The sequence below is a fragment of the Prinia subflava genome, chromosome 3 (assembly GCF_021018805.1).
Source record: "Prinia subflava isolate CZ2003 ecotype Zambia chromosome 3, Cam_Psub_1.2, whole genome shotgun sequence".
In the NCBI taxonomy this organism is placed as follows: Eukaryota; Metazoa; Chordata; class Aves; order Passeriformes; family Cisticolidae; genus Prinia; species Prinia subflava.
In genome coordinates this window covers 20,203,674-20,223,509 of record NC_086249.1, presented here as the reverse complement: position 1 = coordinate 20,223,509, position 19,836 = coordinate 20,203,674, and the positions used below count along the sequence as shown (strand labels likewise).

Genomic DNA, 19,836 nt, shown 5'->3' with positions numbered 1-19,836 from the left:
AAAACAAAGCTCACAAACTGCACCACCAGTTGCAGAGCCTTACAGCTGCCTCCCTGAGCTGCCCTCACACACTGCTGGGGCTCAGGGCTTTGGGGCTGGTTTTCAGGTGTGGCAGGGCAAAGCAACCAGGCACAGAGGGAACAACTTTCTCTGGGACTAATTCTCCCTTCCTCTATTGTCCCTGCTGCTGGCACTTTTCCTGTGTTTCCTGCCTTCTGCTTTGGTAGTATTTCCTGCCAGGCTACTTGCCTTTCTGTCACTGTTGCAGAGAAGTCTTTCCCTTCCAATCACTTGGAATTCAAGAAAACTGGATAGCAGGACTGTTCAGGGGATTCAGGGTGATGGAGAAACTGCCATCAACCACTGGGAAAGAGAGAATGTCCTGCACCAAGTTACTTTCTGAACACCAGCACACTTGCTGTTCTTTGTACTTGGAGCCCTCCCTAGCCTTCCCCATCCCAGTCCATGTTGGTCAGATGGCCTGGACAGCAGCGAGTGATCGACAGGAGTGTGAATGCAAGCAGCTCTGTGAATGGAATAGCTGCAACTCTTGGAGGGGCCATTTGCCCACAAAGCACTGCTCTTAAAGGAGAACATGACCACCAGCTTAGCAGCAACCAGGGCATTAGGGAAAGGCTTCTGAGGCACGGAAGAAACAGTCTGGAAACAACGGTTAGAAGAAGCAAGGAGAGTTTGAGAGAGAGGAGAGAGAAGTGGGAAGGAAGTGGCCAGCGAGCTCAGGGTGCTCTGCAGCTTGGCCCCCTCTGTCTGTAAGGAGCTCCCTGGCAGCTGAGTGCCGTGGGTGACCTCGCTCAGGACACTGAGGGCTGCAGCAGGCACAGACCCACAGCTCTGCAGGTGACCAGGTGACCCTGGGCTTTCCCCTGTGGCTCACAGGCTACTGGGAAAGGTGTGGATACACACCAACCCCACGTCTCCAGTGGGAAGTGTGTGGGACCTGGGGAACCCCAGCTTCCACCAAGGGGATGTGTTCTTGCAGCTGCACTTCCTGGGGGGCTGGTGAGAGACTGGAGGTTGCCCAAGTCTTGTGAATTTGATTTTATGTGGGTTGAGAGCTTGTGAACACAAGTTATGTAAAGATGTTTAGAAATGTAGGGTCTGACCCTGCCTGCAGCCTGTTGTGCCCAAAATGACAGAATCAGAGGATCTCTTCTACACTGAGCTTAGGTTTGTCCTCATTTGGAAGCAGTTCTGTGCCCTGATCTTCTGATGCTTCAGCTGAAATGCCTCTGCTACTGCTCTGAACTCTCACTCCTGTGACACTGCACCCATGCATTCCTCTCCACAGGGAGGAACATTATGATGGAACAAGAGCAGAGGCTGCGTTCCCATCTCTGTTGCACCTATGTCGGCAGCTTTTGCAGTCCCAACCAAGTGAGACTTCGTGATCTGTCATGCACACAGACTCTGGCACTGCCCACTGATCCTTCTGCCCCACAGTGCCAGGTCATTTTGAACCCTGTTGCTCAATGCCCTGGCCTCCCTTCCAGTAGAATTCAATCCAAACAGTGTTGGCGAGTTCTCTGTTGTGCTCTGGATTTCTGGCCTCAGGATGCACATGGGCACTGCCCAGTCTGACTCACAGATCTGCTTTCCTGTCATTTTTCCTGTTCCCTTTTGCAGGCTGTGGTCAGTGGGTTCAGCCCTTTGCTAGCAAATGCCAAATAAACCTGCCTGTGTCTGTATTTTCACACACAGGGACCCTGAGCAGGAAAGAGCAGGCACCAGAGAGGAAAGGCCATGGGTGATGTGTGGAACTGCCTGAGGCTGTGCAAATGGGCACTGTTTGAGCTGCAGTGATGCTCCCTTTCATTTGCTTTTATTTGTCCCATTGAATTTGTGTTGCAATGAGCATCTTCTGAAATTTTTTGGCAGGGAAATGAAGGAAGTTCCTCAATCTCCTTGTGCTGTCGGTAATACCCAGGATATGGCTATTTCAGCACATCACATTAGAGCCACAAGTGTGGGAGGTGGCCTGTGCAGGAGGAAGGCTGTGTTTGTGGCCACACTGGTAACAGGGACCCTTGGAGAAGAGTGATCCTCTTGTAGAGATGATGAATGACCAAGGGAGAGTCAGCCCTGGAACTGCAGGTAACCCCCAAACCTTCCTTCCTTTCTGTCCTCCTGTCAGGATGGAGCTGGGGGAAAGACAGGGCTGGGATGGATCCTGGGCATGGTGCAGTGGCAGCCTCCAACCAGGACATGGGGCTGAGGACAAGAGCAGAGCTACAGATGGGCAAGTGGGCAGCACCCAGGCTGGCACAATGACCTTTTTCCTAGAGCCAGGGGGAGTGGAAGTCCAGGCAGAGTGTGCTCTGCTGTTCCCTTCAGTGGTTTGTCTGTAAACACTGGGGCTGAAGGCTGCTGTCCCTCTGTGCTTCCCCTGGTACAGCTCTCTGCATCACACTGAGCACAAGCCCCTGCTCCCATCCCTGGTGTCTCGAAGGACAACCCAGCCTGGGCTCTCCCAGGAGCTCCCAGGTGCCTTCTCCCCCTGTGGAAACAATCCCTTCTCTGAGTCTGGCTGTGCACAGCCTCAGCTGGGCACTCACTCCCCTGGGGGACTGTGCCATTGCAGAAAGGGGCTCACGGCACAGAGGAAAAATAGAGGCAGTGAGAGAAAGAAGCTCTGAAGAGAGAGGAAGAGGAGGGAGATCCAGAAAGAGCATTCAGAGACAGACAGGGGCAGTGAAAGGCAACAAGGAAGATGTGCCGAGGAGAAAGGAGGTCAGGCAGGACAGAGAGGGAGTGAGCTTTGGGCAGAATCCAGGCAGGTCTTGTGATGAGCAGGGAAAGAAGAAAGCAGCCTCAGGGCAGCCCCTGTGTCCCTGTACTCTGTGGGTCTGAGGCACTGCCAGTGACAGGCAGCAGGACCTGCTTCCAGCACCTGTGGGGCTCTCCAGCCCTGGGAACAAGGGACCAGCAGGGTGTTGGGGTACACAGGCCCTGGGTTATCCTGCCGCCAGCTCTGGGCTGGGACTTGCTCACTCTTGCTTGGTGTTTTTCAGCCCCGGCAGAAGAGAGAAGCTGCTCCTGCCTGAACATCTGGCTCTTCCTCATTTTTGCCCTTGCCATCAAAGCTGCCTTGCTGACCATCTGCCTTGGTGGGTTCCAGGGTCTCTTAATTCCCGTTGGGATGAAGGCCTCAGGTGACTGCCTTTGCTCAGGTGCAAAACCCATATCCTAGTCCCTCTGCCAAGCAGGGAAATGCCCTTCACCAAAACACAGGTCACAGATCCCTTCTCATGCAGCCTCTTGTTTTGTGAGAATATCTCTGTGGCTTGTAATCCACCATTTGAATCTCTGGGCATGAGGCAGATCTCTTGCAGAAGCTGGCTGTGAGGAGCTGCCTGTGGTGGCAGCAAGGCTGGCACAGCAGCTGGCTCTAAGCCTCTCAGTGTGCATGAGCTGAGAGCTTGGACAACGCTGCTCTGATGGAAGAGTTTGCACAGGACCGTGAGCCAGTGATTTCCTGTCCTGCTTCCCCAGGAAGGCTGAGGCAGCAGCAGTGTCTCTCAGCAAACAGAGGTTTCATGGCTAACTGAGGAAGACACGGACCCCTTTTGATCCCTACAGGGATGAACAGCTCCACAGAGGGTCAAAGCCCTCAGCTGAACTCAAACAAATTTCATTTCTCTTCCCATCCTTTATCTTTGTGTAGGGATAAGGTCACCCTTCTTGGCAGTGGGGGTGCTCAGCCAGGCATTGCTCTTGCCCATCTCCTCTGAGCCTTCCTCCATCCACACCAGTTCACTAACCAGGCACTGCAGCCACTATGACTGTACTGCTCATAAGTAAAAATATTTCTAAATTAAATGATTGATGAAAATAGACATCTGCATTGTCAAGCACACCCTGACCAGCTTCTAATCCCTACTCCTGAGTGTCTGAGTTACTAGTAAGTCCTGGGGATTGTGGCTGTGGCCTGTCACCAGCAGTGCATTATTCCCCATAGACTGGGAGCTGGTAAGTCCTAGGAGTTTATGCTGCAGCCTGGTTGCAGCAGCTCCAGCTGGCTGTGATTCCCTTCCCCTGGACTGTGCTGCTGCTGGAACAGGCGCAGCTGCTGGGTGACTCCTCCAAATGCCTGCTGATGTGGAGTTTAGGGAGAGACAAAGGGTGCCAGCGAGAGGCTGCTTGGTAGACTGGCAGCTGGGCTGTGGGGATGTGCATGGCAGAGTGGCTGTGCTGGGGGGATCAATGCTGCCCTGTGTGCCACAACCTCCGTGGGATGTGCTTGCAGGGCTCCTGCTGCTGCCTGACTTGGCAGACAAGGTCTCTGTCTGCCTGGGAAGGCAGCTGTGCCACTGCTTTGGGCCAGGAGAGGGGACAGCTGTGACAGTCCCTGGTGGGGAAATGGTGGAGGGAGAGTGAAGGGCCAGAGATGCTGTGTGAGGAGCTGGGAGCAAGGGGTGATCCTGCTGCCTTTCCTCTCCCCTTGCAGTGGTTCCCTTCTGGCCCAGCAGTGAGCAGCCCACAGCCCTGCAGCAGCAGTTCTCGGAGTGGAAGTGCGACTCAGCGGTGCCACGAGGCACAGGTCAGTAGTGGTAATGTCCCCTCTTCCCTGGGCTAAAGGCTCAAGGAGGCTGTACCAGGACAAGTCAAACCACATCAGCAAAAGAACTTTCTGGAGACCTGATATCCCCTTACAAGGATTACCACAGCTTTGAGTCCACAAAGCTCACGGGCCATAGCCCAAAGCAATGGGAAGAAATGTCTGTACTATCCCTGTTTTTGCAAGCACATTCTCTCAGGAAACCCCCTAAGGAGGACATGAGCACTGTCCCTGGAGAACTTGGATCTTTGCAGACACCATCTCTTGTTGGTAGCCTTTACCTCTCTGTCCTCTCCCTGCACAGACCGAGGCTGGACGTGCTGCCCAAAGGGCTGGAGAAGGTTTCAGAGAAACTGCTATTTCCTGTCCCCTGATAAGATGAACTGGGCTGAGAGTGAGCAGAACTGCACTGGGATGGGCTCCCAGCTGGTGGTGATCAACAGCAAGGAAGAGCAGGTAGGTGCACAGGGCTGAGAGAGGGACCCAGCAGGCAGAGACAGAGTGCTGGGCTCTGGAGGGGACTCAGAGCCCCTCCTTGTCTTGCAGGGAGGGGGAATGTCCTGTCTGCACCTCTGCAGCACCAGCCCCAGCCCCCAGGGACTCCTGGTGCCTCCCTGTGTTCACTCCTGCCCCTCATGGACATTGCACTCTCTCTGATTGCCAGGTTTTCCTCTCTGATCAGATAAAACAGTCTAAAGACCCTAAACCAGACAATGTCTACATTGGTCTGTTTGAGGACAAGACAGGCCAGTGGCAGTGGGTGGACAAGACTCCATACAATGTGACAGCAGCGTGAGTATCTCTGGATGGAGAGTGTTTGGTGTGACTCCTGTTAAGGAAAGAAGTAGGGAAGATGTGAAGGTAACTGTTGGTGCAACAGCGGGAGATGTCAGGAATTTGCCCTGGAGGCTGACACGGACCTCTGCTGGGTGTGGGGTGCATGGAAGGTGTGGTGCTGATCAGCTCCCCCAGCAGGATGGAGCAGGGCCTGTGGTGCTGGAAGGCTGTAGGAGGCAGGCAGGTTTCCATGTGACACTGGTGCCAGTGGGATGTGGAATGGGAGCAAGGGCACTGCTTGTGTCCATGAATCATCATTGGGAATTTCTTTCTCTTCCATTCAAGTCTTGCATCCCTCTGTGGCCTTTTCCAGCAGTAACACTGGGGAGTAACAAGCCTGTCTCTGTCCCAGGTTCTGGCGACAAGGAGAACCAAGTGAAGGCCGTGATGAGAACTGCGTTATAATCCATAGGGATACAGAACTACTGAACAACTGGAATGACGCCAGGTGTTTGAAGTTTCATTGGATTTGTGAAGCTGCAGCAGTAACTGTGTGATGGAAATATCCTTGTCCTGAGTAAAGCTGGGAGCTGAGCAGTGAGCTGGGAACAGCACTGGCTGATCTGGGAGGAACGTGGAGCTCTGACACATCTTCACTGTGCGGGGTGGGACCATTCCAAGTGAAATGAGCTTTGTCCAGCATGCCCACTGCTGGCTTATGTGGTAGCTCAGGTAACAGAGGAAGGCTCAGGCTGATCAAAGCAGGTCCTGTTTTCTTGTGTCCTCTTGTCTCTGAGTGGATTCAGGAACCTCTGGCTGAAAAGAGATGGACTTGTCCAGGAGGAAGACACAGGAATGGAAGACAGATATCCAGAGAGTCAATGTCCTTGTTTTCCTTGTGTAGAGCTGTTTGCTGTTTGTTGAGTCACACACAAAATGTCCCCTAGCTGTACTGGTTTTGCTGAACAAATTCTGAAAACTTAGACAAGAGAAAATACAGTATCACACCAATGGAAAAAAGACCTGTGCTCTGTATGCATATCTCTCTTTCCTTTTCCATCCCTAAGATGTGGGGGCATAATCTGTGAATCATGGAATGGTTTGGGATTGGAAGGGACTTTTAAGGATGGTCGAGTTTCAAGCCCCCTAGGTCATGGGCAGGGACACCTTCCACTAGACCTGGTTGCTCATTCGGCCCTGCCCTGAACATTTCAGGGATGGGACATCCCCAGCTCCTATGGGCAGCTGGTTCCAGTGCCTCACCTACCTCACAGTCATGTATTCTTTCCTAATATTTAATCAGAACCTGCTCTCTGTCCATTTAAAGCCATTCCCCTTTTTCCTATCACTACACTCTTGTGCAAGAAGGCCCTCCCAACAAGGCTATTTCCAGTGCTGTAGTATTGACACTTGCAGGGCTTTGCCTTCTTTCCTCAGGACACAGTCAATAACACAAGCAGATGTGAAGAAGTGTCACAGGCAGCTGTGAGCAAGCTTTCAGCAGCAGAGACTTGTGGTGGTATCAGGGACCTGGAGAAGTGCAGGGCTGCAAATATCCTCCCTTCCCTTTCCTGTGTCCCTGGGCTCTCAAGCTTCTCAGTGCAGATGTGCATCTGACACAGAACCAGCTCCTTCTGTGATGCCACCTGAGTTAATGTTCCTTGGTGTCCTGGGTTGGGAACATGACCCCCGTGCTCTTCCCAGCCTCTCTGGGGCTGAGATGCTTTTCCCCTCTTCCACTGCTTTTTCCCCCTCTTCCACTGCTTTTTTCCCCTCTTCCACTGCTTTTTTCCCAGTTCCAAGCCTCACCTTTCCTCACAACTCCTACTTAACCTATTTATTTACACCATTTTTCTCTCTCTGCCTCAGCCTCCTCCCATTCACTGATGGCTCTGCGGGAGCCCAGTGCTCTGGCTGTGAGCACAACACCACAATTTCCTTCTGTCCCTAAGTCACACATGTAGATTCAGAGTCAGTGGCCTTCCCTGGAGACCCACGGCCAGACGGGTCTTCTGTTTTAGGGAGTGTTTTGGGGATCAAACTCATCCTTGCAAAGCAGCATTCTAACCACTTTCCTCAGAGTTTCTTTTTATAAATATTATTTTCATTTTCATGATGACTTTCTTCTCCACTGTGTATTTGCATGCATCTGCCTTCTAAGGATTTCATCTTCTCTGGTTTTGAGTTCATTTCTCTGGTTCCCAGATCACTTGTCCTCCCAGCTTGTCTCCTGGCTTCTTGGCTTGTCCCTTCTCAAGTTGTCATGGCAATTTCTGGTCTTTGACCTGTTGTTAACTTTTCCTCCCCATAGGGCTCTGTCTTTGCATTAGGGGAATGAAAAAGTCCATGCTTTGCCTCCTTCTGAACACAGCCTGAAAAACAGGAGGGAGAGCAAAAGAAACACAGTGGTGCTCCACCTCGGTGATCTGACTGTGTCCTCTCACTTCATGGAGTGGCTCTCCCTCTTCCTTGAGAGTTCTTCCTGCACGGGAGCCCTGGGGTGAGCCTTTCTTCCTGAAACATGCAGGGGATGATCCCCCATGGAGCCAGCTCCTGCCTGGCCTACCATGCTGTCATTTCAAGAATGGCTTGTAGTGCCAGCACATCCTCCTGGCCCTGCAAGTGAGGGCCTCTCCACCTGTAGCCTAGGAACTGTGCTCTGCAGTGCACAGCTTCCCCAGCCTGGGGTGCTGGACCTGCCTCTGCCCAGAGACCTCCTTGGCACTTCCCTGTGCAGGGCCTTTGGCACCACTGCCAGGGGTTTCTGGCTTTTGCCCTGCAGGACTCCCCTTTAGGCCTCCCCTCTGCAGTAACTCTTAGCACACAAGCAGGACAAGGAGCAGAGTTCCCATCTTCCCTGCTCCACACAAGAGCCATCCCAGCACAGGAAGGTTATGCCTGCCCTGGTGAAGCCAGCTGGAGGTGCAGAGCCCCTGAAGGACAGAGCTGTCCAGCAGGTTCCTCTGCTGCCTGTGCACTCCTGGGGTCAGCCTGCGGTGAGCAGCAGCCCCTGCCGGCTCTGGACACAGATCCCTTGCCATGGCTGTAGGAAGAAGGCAGGGTTCCATGTAGGATTGCTGCCCCTAGGAACAGAGCAGGAGGGGAACAAGGGTGATTTGTCCTGGGAGTTTGGGATGAATCAGGATCTGGAAGAGTCTTGTGTCCATGGGCCTCTGAGACCCCAGGTCCTGGGGCTCATCCTTTCCTGCAAGCATTGACAAGGCTGTGTTGGAGGAGAACACATCTCCACTTCCAGAGCCCTGGGGATCTGGCTGATGTGAAAGATGGAGCCTGTATTGTAATCCTCCAGAAGGCAGGAGGACAGCAGGGCTTTAACCATCTCCCACAGCAATGAGAGCCCTTGTCTCCAAATAACTGAAACTGAAGCATAAAATGCCTGATGGAGGAAGTCTCATCCTGAGGCCAACAGGGAGGCCAGCAGTTAGACACAGAGGATGTTTGAAATGGGTGTGAATGCTGCAGATTCATCCCTACTCTGCTGAGAGGGAATATTGTGTGGAAGACAATAGTCAGGCAGTTGGTACCATTCCTCCCTTCTCTGCTCTGAACAGTTCTAACTCAGCCTCCCTTCATGTGAAGGAGGCTCATCCCAAAGATGCTCCATTTGACTTGTCAAGGCCTAGGAAGCTTCTCGCAGTTATTCCCACCTGGCAAAGACTGGCTTTGCAATGAGATGGGCTATTTGCTGTCGCTTATTAGGACACATGGTCAGTGATATATGGTCAGCTGCCTGAGGAACAAGCTGCAGAGAACAATCCAGCAGTGTTCCCACACCTTTGGGGACTCTCCAGAAAAAAGGCCACATTCCCGCTCTGTCTTGGGCACGTTCACTCTGTGCCCTCTATTGCTGGCCAGCTGAGACTGGAGGTGCTGCACAATGGGCTGGAGAGGCTCTTGAGGTTGTTGCTCCCACATATTGGCTAAACAGATGTCTTGGAAAACAAGGACACAGGCTCCCACAGGGTGGTGATCAATGCAGAAGCACATCATTGAAGTGGGAGTCTTCCTAAGGGAGTCTTGCAAACAAATGCTCAAATTGTCCAGTGTTTGCCCTCCTGAAGCCTCTGGTTGTGACCCTGGCTTTTGCCCTGCTGCCTTCTCACATGATCCTGAAACCCAACATCTCAGAATTACTGCAGACAAGCTGGCTGCATCCCATCCTCTACATCCCCAACAGTTCTGCCTCACTGGTGAGAATGAGAGCCAGCAGAGCCCATTGCATCCTTGGGTCCTGCATAACCTGTCTCACAAAGTCCCATGAAAAGGAACCTCCAGTGTCCTCCTGGATTTATTTCATCTTTACTGCTGAAAACAAAGCTCACAAACTGCACCACCAGTTGCAGAGCCTTACAGCTGCCTCCCTGAGCTGCTTTCACACACTGCTGGGGCTCAGGGCTTTGGGGCTGGTTTTCAGGCTGTGGCAGGGCCAAGCAACCAGGCATAGAGGGAACAACTTTCTCTGGGACTAATCCTCTCTTCCTCTATTGTCCCTGCTGCAGACACTCCTCCTGTGTTTCCTGCCTTCCGCTTTGGTAGTATTTCCTGCCAGGCTACTTGCCTTTCTGTCACTGTTGCAGAGAAGTCTTTCCCTTCCAGTCACTTGGAATTCAAGAAAACTGGATAGCAGGACTGTTCAGGGGATTCAGGGTGATGGAGAAACTGCCATCAACCACTGGGAAAGAGAGAATGTCCTGCACCAAGTTACTTTCTGAACACCAGCACACTTGCTGTTCTTTGTACTTGGAGCCCTCCCTAGCCTTCCCCATCCCAGTCCATGTTGGTCAGATGGCCTGGACAGCAGCGAGTGATCGACAGGAGTGTGAATGCAAGCAGCTCTGTGAATGGAATAGCTGCAACTCTTGGAGGGGCCATTTGCCCACAAAGCACTGCTCTTAAAGGAGAACATGACCACCAGCTTAGCAGCAACCAGGGCATTAGGGAAGGGCTTCTGAGGCACGGAAGAAACAGTCTGGAAACAAAGGTTAGAAGAAGCAAGGAGAGTTTGAGAGAGAGGAGAGAGAAGTGGGAAGGAAGTGGCCAGCGAGCTCAGGGTGCTCTGCAGCTTGGCCCCCTCTGTAAGGAGCTCCCTGGCAGCTGAGTGCCGTGGGTGACCTTGCTCAGGACACTGAGGGCTGCAGCAGGCACAGACCCACAGCTCTGCAGGTGACCAGGTGACCCTGGGCTTTCCCCTGTGGCTCACAGGCTGCTGGGAGAGGTGTGGATACACACCAACCCCACGTCTCCAGTGGGAAGTGTGTGGGACCTGGGGAACCCCAGCTTCCACCAAGGGGATGTGTTCTTGCAGCTGCACTTCCTGGGGGGCTGGTGAGAGACTGGAGGTTGCACAAGTCTTGAGAATTTGTTTTTATGTGGGCTGAGAGCTTGTGAACACAAGTTATGTAAAGATGTTTAGAAATGTAGGGTCTGACCCTGCCTGCAGCCTGTTGTGCCCAAAATGACAGAATCAGAGGATCTCTGCTACCCTGAGCTTAGGTTTGTCCTCATTTGGAAGCAGTTCTGTGCCCTGATCTTCTGATGCTTCAGCTGAAATGCCTGTGCTACTGCTCTGAGCTCTCCCACTCCTGTGACACTGCACCCATGCATTCCTCTCCACAGGGAGAAACCTTATGATGGAACAAGAGCAGAGGCTGCATTCCCATCTCTTTTCCACCTATGTCTGCAGCTTTTGCATTCTCAGCCAGGTGAGACTTTGTGATCTGTCATGCACACAGACTCTGGCACTGCCCACTGATCCTTCTGCCCCACAGTGCCAGGTCATTTTGAACCCTGTTGCTCAATGCCCTGGCCTCCCTTCCAGTAGAATTCAATCCAAACAGTGTTGGCGAGTTCTCTGTTGTGCTCTGGATTTCTGGCCTCAGGATGCACATGGGCACTGCCCAGACTGACTCACAGATCTGCTTTCCTGTCATTTTTGGTTCCATTTTGCAGGCTGTGGTCAGTGGGTTCAGCCCTTTGCTAGCAAATGCCAAATAAACCTGCCTGTGTCTGTATTTTCACCCACAGGGACCCTGAGCAGGAAAGAGCAGACACCAGAGAGGAAAGGCCATGGGTGACCTGTGAAACTGCCTGAGGCTGTGCAAATGGGCACTGTTTGAGCTGCAGCGATGCTCCCTTTCATTTGCTTTCATTTCCCTCAATCAGTTTGTGTTTCAATGAGCAGCTTGTGGAATGTCCTGTCTTGGTAATGGTGGAAGTTCCTCAATCTCCTTGTGCTGTGGGTAATACCCAGGAAAAGGCTATTTTGGCACATCAGATTAGAGCGTGTGAAGGCTCCTCACCAGTGTGGGAGGTGGCCTGTGCAGGAGGAAGGCTGTGTTTGTGGCCACACTGGTAACAGGGACCCTTGGAGAAAAGTGATCCTCTTGTAGAGATGATGAATGACCAAGGGAGAGTCAGCCCTGGAACTGCAGGTAACCCCCAAACCTTCCTTCCTTTCTGTCCTCCTGTCAGGATGGAGCTGGGGGAAAGACAGGGCTGGGATGGATCCTGGGCATGGTGCAGTGGCAGCCTCCAACCAGGACATGGAGCTCAGGACAAGAGCAGAGCTACAGATAGGCAAGTGGACAGTGCCCAGGCTGGCACAATGACCTTTTTCCTAGAGCCAGGGGGAGTGGGAGTCCAGGCAGAGTGTGCTCTGCTGTTCCCTTCAGTGATTTGTCTGTAAACAGTGGGACATAAGGCTGCTGTCCCTCTGTGCTTCCCCTGGTACAGCTCTCTGCACCTCACTGAGGACAAGCCCCTGCTCCCATCCCTGGTGTCTCGAAGGACAACCCAGCCTGGGCTCTCCCAGGAGCTCCCAGGTGCCTTCTCCCCCTGTGGAAACAATCCCTTCTCTGAGTCTGGCTGTGCACACCCTCAGCTGGGCACTCACTCCCCTGGGGGACTGTGCCATTGCAGAAAAGGGCTGACGCCACAGAGAAAAAATAGAGGCAGTGAGAGAAAGAAGCTCTGAAGAGAGAGGAAGAAGAGGGAGATCCAGAAAGAGCATTCAGGGACAGACAGGGGCAGTGAAAGGCAACAAGGAAGATGTGCCGAGGAGAAAGGAGGTCAGGCAGGACAGAGAGGGAGTGAGCTTTGGGCAGAATCCAGGCAGGTCTTGTGATGAGCAGGGAAAGAAGAAAGCAGCCTCAGGGCAGCCCCTGTGTTCCTGTACTCTGTGGGTCTGAGGCACTGCCAGTGACAGGCAGCAGGACCTGCTTCCAGCACCTGTGGGGCTCTCCAGCCCTTGGAACAAGGGACCAGCAGGGTGTTGCGGTGCACAGCCCCTGGGTTATCCTGCCCCCAGCTCTGGGCTGGGACTTGCTCACTCTTGCTTGGTGTTTTTCAGCCCCGGCAGAAGAGAGAAGCTGCTCCTGCCTGAACATCTGGCTCTTCCTCATTTTTGCCCTTGCCATCAAAGCTGCCTTGCTGACCATCTGCCTTGGTGGGTTCCAGGGTCTCTTAATTCCCGTTGGGATGAAGGCCTCAGGTGACTGCCTTTGCTCAGGTGCAAAACCCATATCCTAGTCCCTCTGCCAAGCAGGGAAATGCCCTTCACCAAAACACAGGTCACAGATCCCTTCTCATGCAGCCTCTTGTTTTGTGAGAATATCTCTGTGGCTTGTAATCCACCATTTGAATCTCTGGGCATGAGGCAGATCTCTTGCAGAAGCTGGCTGTGAGGAGCTGCCTGTGGTGGCAGCAAGGCTGGCACAGCAGCTGGCTCTAAGCCTCTCAGTGTGCATGAGCTGAGAGCTTGGACAACGCTGCTCTGATGGAAGAGTTTGCACAGGACCGTGAGCCAGTGATTTCCTGTCCTGCTTCCCCAGGAAGGCTGAGGCAGCAGCAGTGTCTCTCAGCAAACAGAGGTTTCATGGCTAACTGAGGAAGACACGGACCCCTTTTGATCCCTACAGGGATGAACAGCTCCACAGAGGGTCAAAGCCCTCAGCTGAACTCAAACAAATTTCATTTCTCTTCCCATCCTTTATCTTTGTGTAGGGATAAGGTCACCCTTCTTGGCAGTGGGGGTGCTCAGCCAGGCATTGCTCTTGCCCATCTCCTCTGAGCCTTCCTCCATCCACACCAGTTCACTAACCAGGCACTGCAGCCACTATGACTGTACTGCTCATAAGTAAAAATATTTCTAAATTAAATGATTGATGAAAATAGACATCAGGATTGTCAAGCACACCCTGACCTGGTTTTAATCCCTACTCCTGAGTGTCTGAGTTACTAGTAAGTCCTGGGGACTGTGGCTGTGGCCTGTCACCAGCAGTGCATTATTCCCCATAGACTGGGAGCTGGTAAGTCCTAGGAGTTTATGCTGCAGCCTGGTTGCAGCAGCTCCAGCTGGCTGTGATTCCCTTCCCCTGGACTGTGCTGCTGCTGGAACAGGCGCAGCTGCTGGGTGACTCCTCCAAATGCCTGCTGATGTGGAGTTTAGGGAGAGACAAAGGGTGCCAGCGAGAGGCTGCTTGGTAGACTGGCAGCTGGGCTGTGGGGATGTGCATGGCAGAGTGGCTGTGCTGGGGGGATCAATGCTGCCCTGTGTGCCATGTCCTCCGTGGGATTTGCTTGCAGGGCTCCTGCTGCTGCCTGACTTGGCAGACAAGGTCTCTGTCTGCCTGGCTTGGCAGCTGTGCCACTGCTTTGGGCCAGGAGAGGGGACAGCTGGGACAGTGCCTGGTGGGGAAATGGTGGAAAGAGAGTGAAGGGGCCAGAGATGCTGTGTGAGGAGCTGGGAGCAAGGGGTGATCCTGCTGCCTTTCCTCTCCCCTTGCAGTGGTTCCCTTCTGGCCCAGCAGTGAGCAGCCCACAGCCCTGCAGCAGCAGTTCTCGGAGTGGAAGTGCGACTCAGCAGTGCCACGAGGCACAGGTCAGTAGTGGTAATGTCCCCTCTTCCCTGGGCTAAAGGCTCAAGGAGGCTGTACCAGGACAAGTCAAACCACATCAGCAAAAGAACTTTCTGGAGACCGAGATCCCCTTACAAGGATTACCACAGCTTTGAGTCCACAAAGCTCACGGGCCATAGCCCAAAGCAATGGGAAGAAATGTCTGTACTATCCCTGTTTTTGCAAGCACATTCTCTCAGGAAAAGTCACTAAGGAGGACATGAGCACTGTCCCTGGAGAACTTGGATCTTTGCAGACACCATCTCTTGTTGGTAGCCTTTACCTCTCTGTCCTCTCCCTGCACAGACCGAGGCTGGACGTGCTGCCCGAAGGGCTGGAGAAGGTTTCAGAGAAGCTGCTATTTCCTGTCCTTTGATAAGATGAACTGCACTGAGAGTGAGCAGAACTGCACTGGGATGGGCTCCCAGCTGGTGGTGATCAACAGCAAGGAAGAGCAGGTAGGTGCACAGGGCTGAGAGAGGGACCCAGCAGGCAGAGACAGAGTGCTGGGCCCTGGAGGGGACTCAGAGCCCCTCCTTGTCCTGCAGGGAGGGGGAATGTCCTGTCTGCACCTCTGCAGCACCAGCCCCAGCCCCCAGGGACTCCTGGTGCCTCCCTGTGCTCACTCCTGCCCCTCATGGATATTGCACTCTCTCTGCTTTCCAGGTTTTCCTCTCACAGCAAATAGAACAATTGTCTCTAAACAGAGAGAATTTCTACATTGGTCTGTTTGAGTACAAGACAGGCCAGTGGCAGTGGGTGGACAAGACTCCATACAATGTGACAGCAGCGTGAGTATCTCTGGATGGAGAGTGTTGGATGTGACTCTTGATAGGGTAAGAAGGAAGGGAAGATGTGAGAGGTTCAGCTGGTGCATGAGAGGGCGTTTTCACCATTGTGAGAGATTCCTTCCTTGTGAGAGATCAAAGATACAGCAGGAGAGGACTCTGTAGGACACCAGGTTCACATGGCCCCATCTGTGCTGGTTTTTGTCTATGAATTAACTGCCTGTGACTTGGAAGTCAATGCTGGAGGCATGGAAAAAACTTCAACTTGCTGTCAGTAAGAACCCTTCAGAACCCTGATGACCAACCTAGCCTGACCTCCATTCACTGCCCTTGCATGCACCAAATGGCCTCTGCTGAGGTGCAGGGAAGGGGATGGGGCACAGGGAGAGAGCACCAGGACTGTCCTTGCTGGGTCTTCTTCTGGAGAACAAACTTGCCCTGGAGGCCAGCACGGGCCTCTGCTGGGTGTGGGGTGCATGGGGGGAGTGGTGGTGATCAGCTCCCCCAGCAGGATGGAGCAGGGCCTGTGGTGCTGGGAGGCTGTAGGAGGCAGGCAGGTTTCCATGTGACACTGGTGCCAGTGGGATGTGGTATGGCAGCAAGGGCACTGCTTGTGTCCATGAATCAGCATTGGGAACTTCTGTCTCTTCCCTTCAAGCCTTGCATTCCTCTGAGGCCTTTTCCAGCAGTGCTTTACAGTGAACACTGGGGAGTAGCAAGCCTTTCTCTGTCCCAGGTTCTGGCGAAAAGGAAAACCAAGTGAAGGCTTTGATGAGAGCTGCACTGTAATGCATGTGCCTGAAAAATCTCTCAAAAACTGGAATGATGTCAGACCGGATCTGCTGTATCATCGGATTTGTGAAGCTGCAGCAGTAACTTTGTGATGGAAATATCCCTGTCCTGAGTAAAGCTGGGAGCAGAGCAGTGAGCTGGGAACAGCACTGGCGGTGCTGGGAGGAGCATGGAGCCCTGACACATCTTCACTGTGCGGGGTGGGACCATTCCAAGTGAAATGAGCTTTGTCCAGCATAACCAGTGCAGTGGCTCAGGTAACAGAGGAAGGCTCAGGCTGATCAAAGCAGGTCCTGTTTTCTTGTGTCCTCTTGTCTCTGAGTGGATTCAGGAACCTCTGGCTGAAAAGAGATGGACTTGTCCAGGAGGAAGACACAGGAATGGAAGACAGATATCCAGAGAGTCAATGTCCTTGTTTTCCTTGTGTAGAGCTGTTTGCTGTTTGTTGAGTCACACACAAAATGTCCCCTAGCTGTACTGGTTTTGCTGAACGAATTCTGAAATCTTAGTCAAGAGAAAATACAGTATCACACCAATGGAAAAAAGACCAGTGCTCTGTGTGCACATCTGTCCTTTTCCATCCCTAAGCTGTGGGGGCATAATTGTGAATCATGGAATGTTTTGGGTTGGAAGGATAGCCGAGTTTCAAGCCCTCTAGGTCATGGGCAGGGACACCTTCCACCTTCCACCCCTTCCAGGCTGTTCACATCCCCATCCAGCCAGGCCCTGAACATTTCAGGGACGGGACATCCCCAGCTCCTATGGGCAGCTGGTTCCAGTGCCTCACCTACCTCACAGTAATGTATTCCTTCCTAATATTTAATCAGAACCTGCCCTCTGTGCATTTAAAGCCATTCCCCTTTGTCCTATCACTACACTCTTGTGCAAGAAGGCCCTCCCAACAAGGCTATTTCCAGTGTTTTTATGTGGGCTGAGAGCTTGTGAACATTAGTTATGTAAAGATGTTTAGAAATGTAGGGTCTGACCTACTGTAATAAATTATCCGAGATTCCATTGTCTTCATGCAGGAAAAGCCAATTCCCATCACTTATTTAACACAGTTTTCATCACCTCGTGTGCAGCACCCTCTGGCTGGTCGTTTTCTAACCACTTCATTTTTTGGTCAGAAGGTGAGTTATGTGTATGTGCTAAGATTCAGGTTGTTCCCATTTTTCCTTTTTGACTTCTCATGGGACAGATCTTATTGTTTCCACAGATGCACTCATTCTTCAACCCAAGAACAGGTTGTTGTGTTAAGGAACCTGTCATACCAAGATGGTTTTCACATGGAACTTGCAAATCGCTTACCTACATTTGGAAGAGATGACAGGCCAGCTATTAATTTAATAGAGCAGGCCTGATTTTATGAGGCCTTTCTTTTATAATTCTTCTACCTGTCACAACATCTCTCCCTGTTTTATTAATTTAACTAAGGTCATATGTTCTGATGTTAAAACAGTTTGCATCTTATTAGGGCTATTACTGATTATCTGTTAAATATGGGACAAGATAGATAAAAAACCAATTATAATCAACAAAACTTCTTAAATCCAATCATGTCACTGACACAGGGTCTCACAGCATGAGAAAAATAATGTCCAATGTCTGTAAGGGAAATTGAGATAAATGAACATTGTTTTAAAGTCCAAATTGTTAGGACTCAGGAGAAAGTCCACTAGTTGGAACTGTTGATTCTGACATCACTGAATGTTTTTTGGGATCCTGGAACAGGGACTAGCTGAAGAAGGTTAGTAGGAACACTGTACCATGATGATGACATAAGGCTTTTGCTGACAAGTTTCCTCTGTGAGTCTCCAGACACAGCCATGCTCTGGCACCCCTGCTTTTGCTCCTGTTCTGATTACGAAGGCTGGGTGGAGATGAGTTCATTTCTCTTCTCACTGAGCCTCACGTTCTCAGAGGCAATGGATGCCTGATCAAATGAATAGACGACTACTTTTAACCTGTTGGTGGTAAAAACACATGCATATCTTCTCTTTAACTTAATGAATCAATTAGGCTTTGCTGTTGTACACTCAACTGAGATTTAGATTTAATTATCTTTTCTCCAAATTTTGAATGTAAATATTGCATTATTCAAAATGATTTGTTGTCTTAATCTTTAATGTCCGCATTGGCTTATTTGAACCTTCCTAAGGCATTAAATTCCTCTTTTTTTGTTTTTTTTTTAAATGGGATGCATGTCTTTTGTTATGAGTATGGAGGGAACACCAGAACAGAACAATATATGTAGTGAAACCAGAAACTTACAGCAATCAGGAATAATGCAAATACAACAATCAGGAATATTTCAGATAACATACATAATTATTAACACATGTGAAATTAGGTAATTAGCAATCTCTGAAATGCTGTCCCATCATCCCAGAGTCTGCAAACAGCTCAAAAACCTCAAATCAGGGAAAAATTGGATAATCATCTCTAGAAAATGGTTCCCAAGCTCACTTCAAAACTAGGTTCAGCTGTCATATCAATCGGTTCAAGTTGCTAAGTCAAAGGCACTTGAGCATTGTTTTGGTGCAGAAAGCACCAGGGACTGCTGGCAAATTTCTCAGGCAGGTAGAGCTAAGGCCTGGGCACTGCCTAAGCTCTAACTGGGAGAGAATTCCCTAGACAAATTTAAAACAAGGCTCTTAAGAATCTTAGGGTGAAAGACTAATCAAACCATTTAATAGCTGGTCTCCTCTGAAATTCCCTCAGGATAGAGATGCTTTCAACACAGCAAACTGTTGGAATGCCTCTGTAACCAGAACTGGGACTGCATCTGATTACTAGGAGTAAAGATCACAATACCAGCAGTTCAGAGGAGGCTTCTGATGAAGCTCAGATATCATTTCTTGGCACTCTGGAAAATACTTTAAAATTGTCAGACAGTACTGGATCAAACCACTGAGCCCGTGAAGAGACTGCCTGGAGAGGTGGCCTGGTCTGAGAGATGCAGGAGCTGCTAGAGAAGGAAAAGGGACCCTGGAAGGAAAGGTGTCTTGTGGATAATTACACAAAGAGATGGTACAGCACATGAAAGGCCGGCTACATGACAATAATATCAACCTGTGAATGATGGCCATTATCACATCAGTAAATTCACACTGTGTAATTAATATCCTTACAGCAGACCTCACGTTTGAGATATTAAATGAAACCTGGTATAAATTAATTCTGACAGTGATAAAGCTTAACAAAATGAGCTCAAGAGAACTCTGCCCTAAAAGGACTTTAAATTAATAAAAGGTAGCTTAATTATTATCTCAATAAAAAAGAAGGTACACTTAAGAAAACTCAATTAATCATTATTAATACTGAATACAACTGTGTTCTATATAAAACTGGAATAAAACATTGTCTAAAATTAATAATACTGTAACTTAGCAGACGTGAAATTTACAAAATTAACTTAATAGAACTTAGCCTTGCTCAACAGAATGTAACAGAGCATTACAATATTGGATCTTAACTACAAATGAGCACCTTTAAAAGTTACAGATTTAACAAGATGTAGCTTATGCTGCTGTTATTAACACAAAAAGTCTACAATTCATAAGAGAAATAACAGCATGATGGTGCACCGGAGGGACAAAAGTCTCAACAAGCATATTAAACTTAAAAGGAATTTAGTTATGAGAAAAACCCATGGCAACTGCAAATTTCAGAGAAACAGAAATTTAATAAGACTTTTTAGAGTGCAGGGTTACTTAAACAAAAATTATAATGCCGTGTAGTTTGGCAGACTGCTGAACAGCTGAGTAGCTTCTCATGATTGTATTTTGTGTCATTTCATCTGGCAAATGTGTTAACATTCTTGTTAAAGAAATCAGACCAGGTTGAAATCTTTGACAGGTAGTAAGGCGCTGCATTTACTGCTTTCTATATCGCCAGCTACCGTCAAACTGTCAAAAATGAGAATTCGGTCAGAAAACAACATTAACTTAAACCCCCCCGGATCACCGCGTTGTCAAGGCACACAAAC

General features: G+C 50.5%; 2 protein-coding genes across 6 annotated transcripts; both read left to right on the top strand.

The window, feature by feature from the left end:
* Positions 1-1,776: 1,776 nt before the first annotated feature.
* Positions 1,777-9,672, top strand: LOC134548988 (C-type lectin domain family 4 member D-like). 3 transcript variants are annotated; one of them, XM_063394287.1, is made up of 6 exons: positions 1,777-2,112; positions 3,030-3,170; positions 4,466-4,558; positions 4,881-5,032; positions 5,241-5,368; positions 5,699-5,907. In XM_063394287.1, exons 1-6 carry the CDS (start codon positions 2,073-2,075, stop codon positions 5,730-5,732), a joined length of 588 nt encoding a protein of 195 aa, XP_063250357.1. In that variant the 5' UTR covers positions 1,777-2,072; the 3' UTR covers positions 5,733-5,907. The 3 variants fall into 3 exon arrangements, with proteins under 3 accessions (XP_063250357.1, XP_063250354.1, XP_063250355.1); XM_063394284.1 differs by having other exon boundaries at positions 1,786-2,112; positions 5,766-9,672; XM_063394285.1 differs by having other exon boundaries at positions 1,855-2,112; positions 3,030-3,125; positions 5,766-9,668.
* A 1,742-nt stretch (positions 9,673-11,414) lies between these two features.
* Positions 11,415-18,981, top strand: LOC134548986 (C-type lectin domain family 4 member D-like). 3 transcript variants are annotated; one of them, XM_063394280.1, is made up of 6 exons: positions 11,415-11,805; positions 12,723-12,881; positions 14,160-14,252; positions 14,575-14,726; positions 14,935-15,059; positions 15,793-18,981. In XM_063394280.1, the coding sequence occupies exons 1-6, from the start codon at positions 11,766-11,768 to the stop codon at positions 15,938-15,940; spliced, it is 717 nt and encodes a 238-aa protein (XP_063250350.1). In that variant the 5' UTR covers positions 11,415-11,765; the 3' UTR covers positions 15,941-18,981. The 3 variants fall into 3 exon arrangements, with proteins under 3 accessions (XP_063250350.1, XP_063250351.1, XP_063250352.1); XM_063394281.1 differs by having other exon boundaries at positions 11,416-11,805; positions 12,723-12,863; XM_063394282.1 differs by having other exon boundaries at positions 11,420-11,805; positions 12,723-12,818.
* Positions 18,982-19,836: the final 855 nt, after the last annotated feature.

Bases quoted from the DNA above. Each gene is read 5' to 3' on its own strand.
- LOC134548986 (XM_063394280.1), top strand. From the start codon at position 11,766: ATGATGAATGACCAAGGGAGAGTCAGCCCTGGAACTGCAG. The intron at 14,253-14,574 runs GTCAGTAGTGGT...CTCCCTGCACAG, and splicing joins AGCAGTGCCACGAGGCACAG to ACCGAGGCTGGACGTGCTGC. The intron at 15,060-15,792 runs GTGAGTATCTCT...TCTCTGTCCCAG, and splicing joins CCATACAATGTGACAGCAGC to GTTCTGGCGAAAAGGAAAAC.
- LOC134548988 (XM_063394284.1), top strand. From the start codon at position 2,073: ATGATGAATGACCAAGGGAGAGTCAGCCCTGGAACTGCAG. The intron at 3,171-4,465 runs GTGACTGCCTTT...CTCCCCTTGCAG, and splicing joins CGTTGGGATGAAGGCCTCAG to TGGTTCCCTTCTGGCCCAGC. The intron at 5,033-5,240 runs GTAGGTGCACAG...TCTGATTGCCAG, and splicing joins TCAACAGCAAGGAAGAGCAG to GTTTTCCTCTCTGATCAGAT.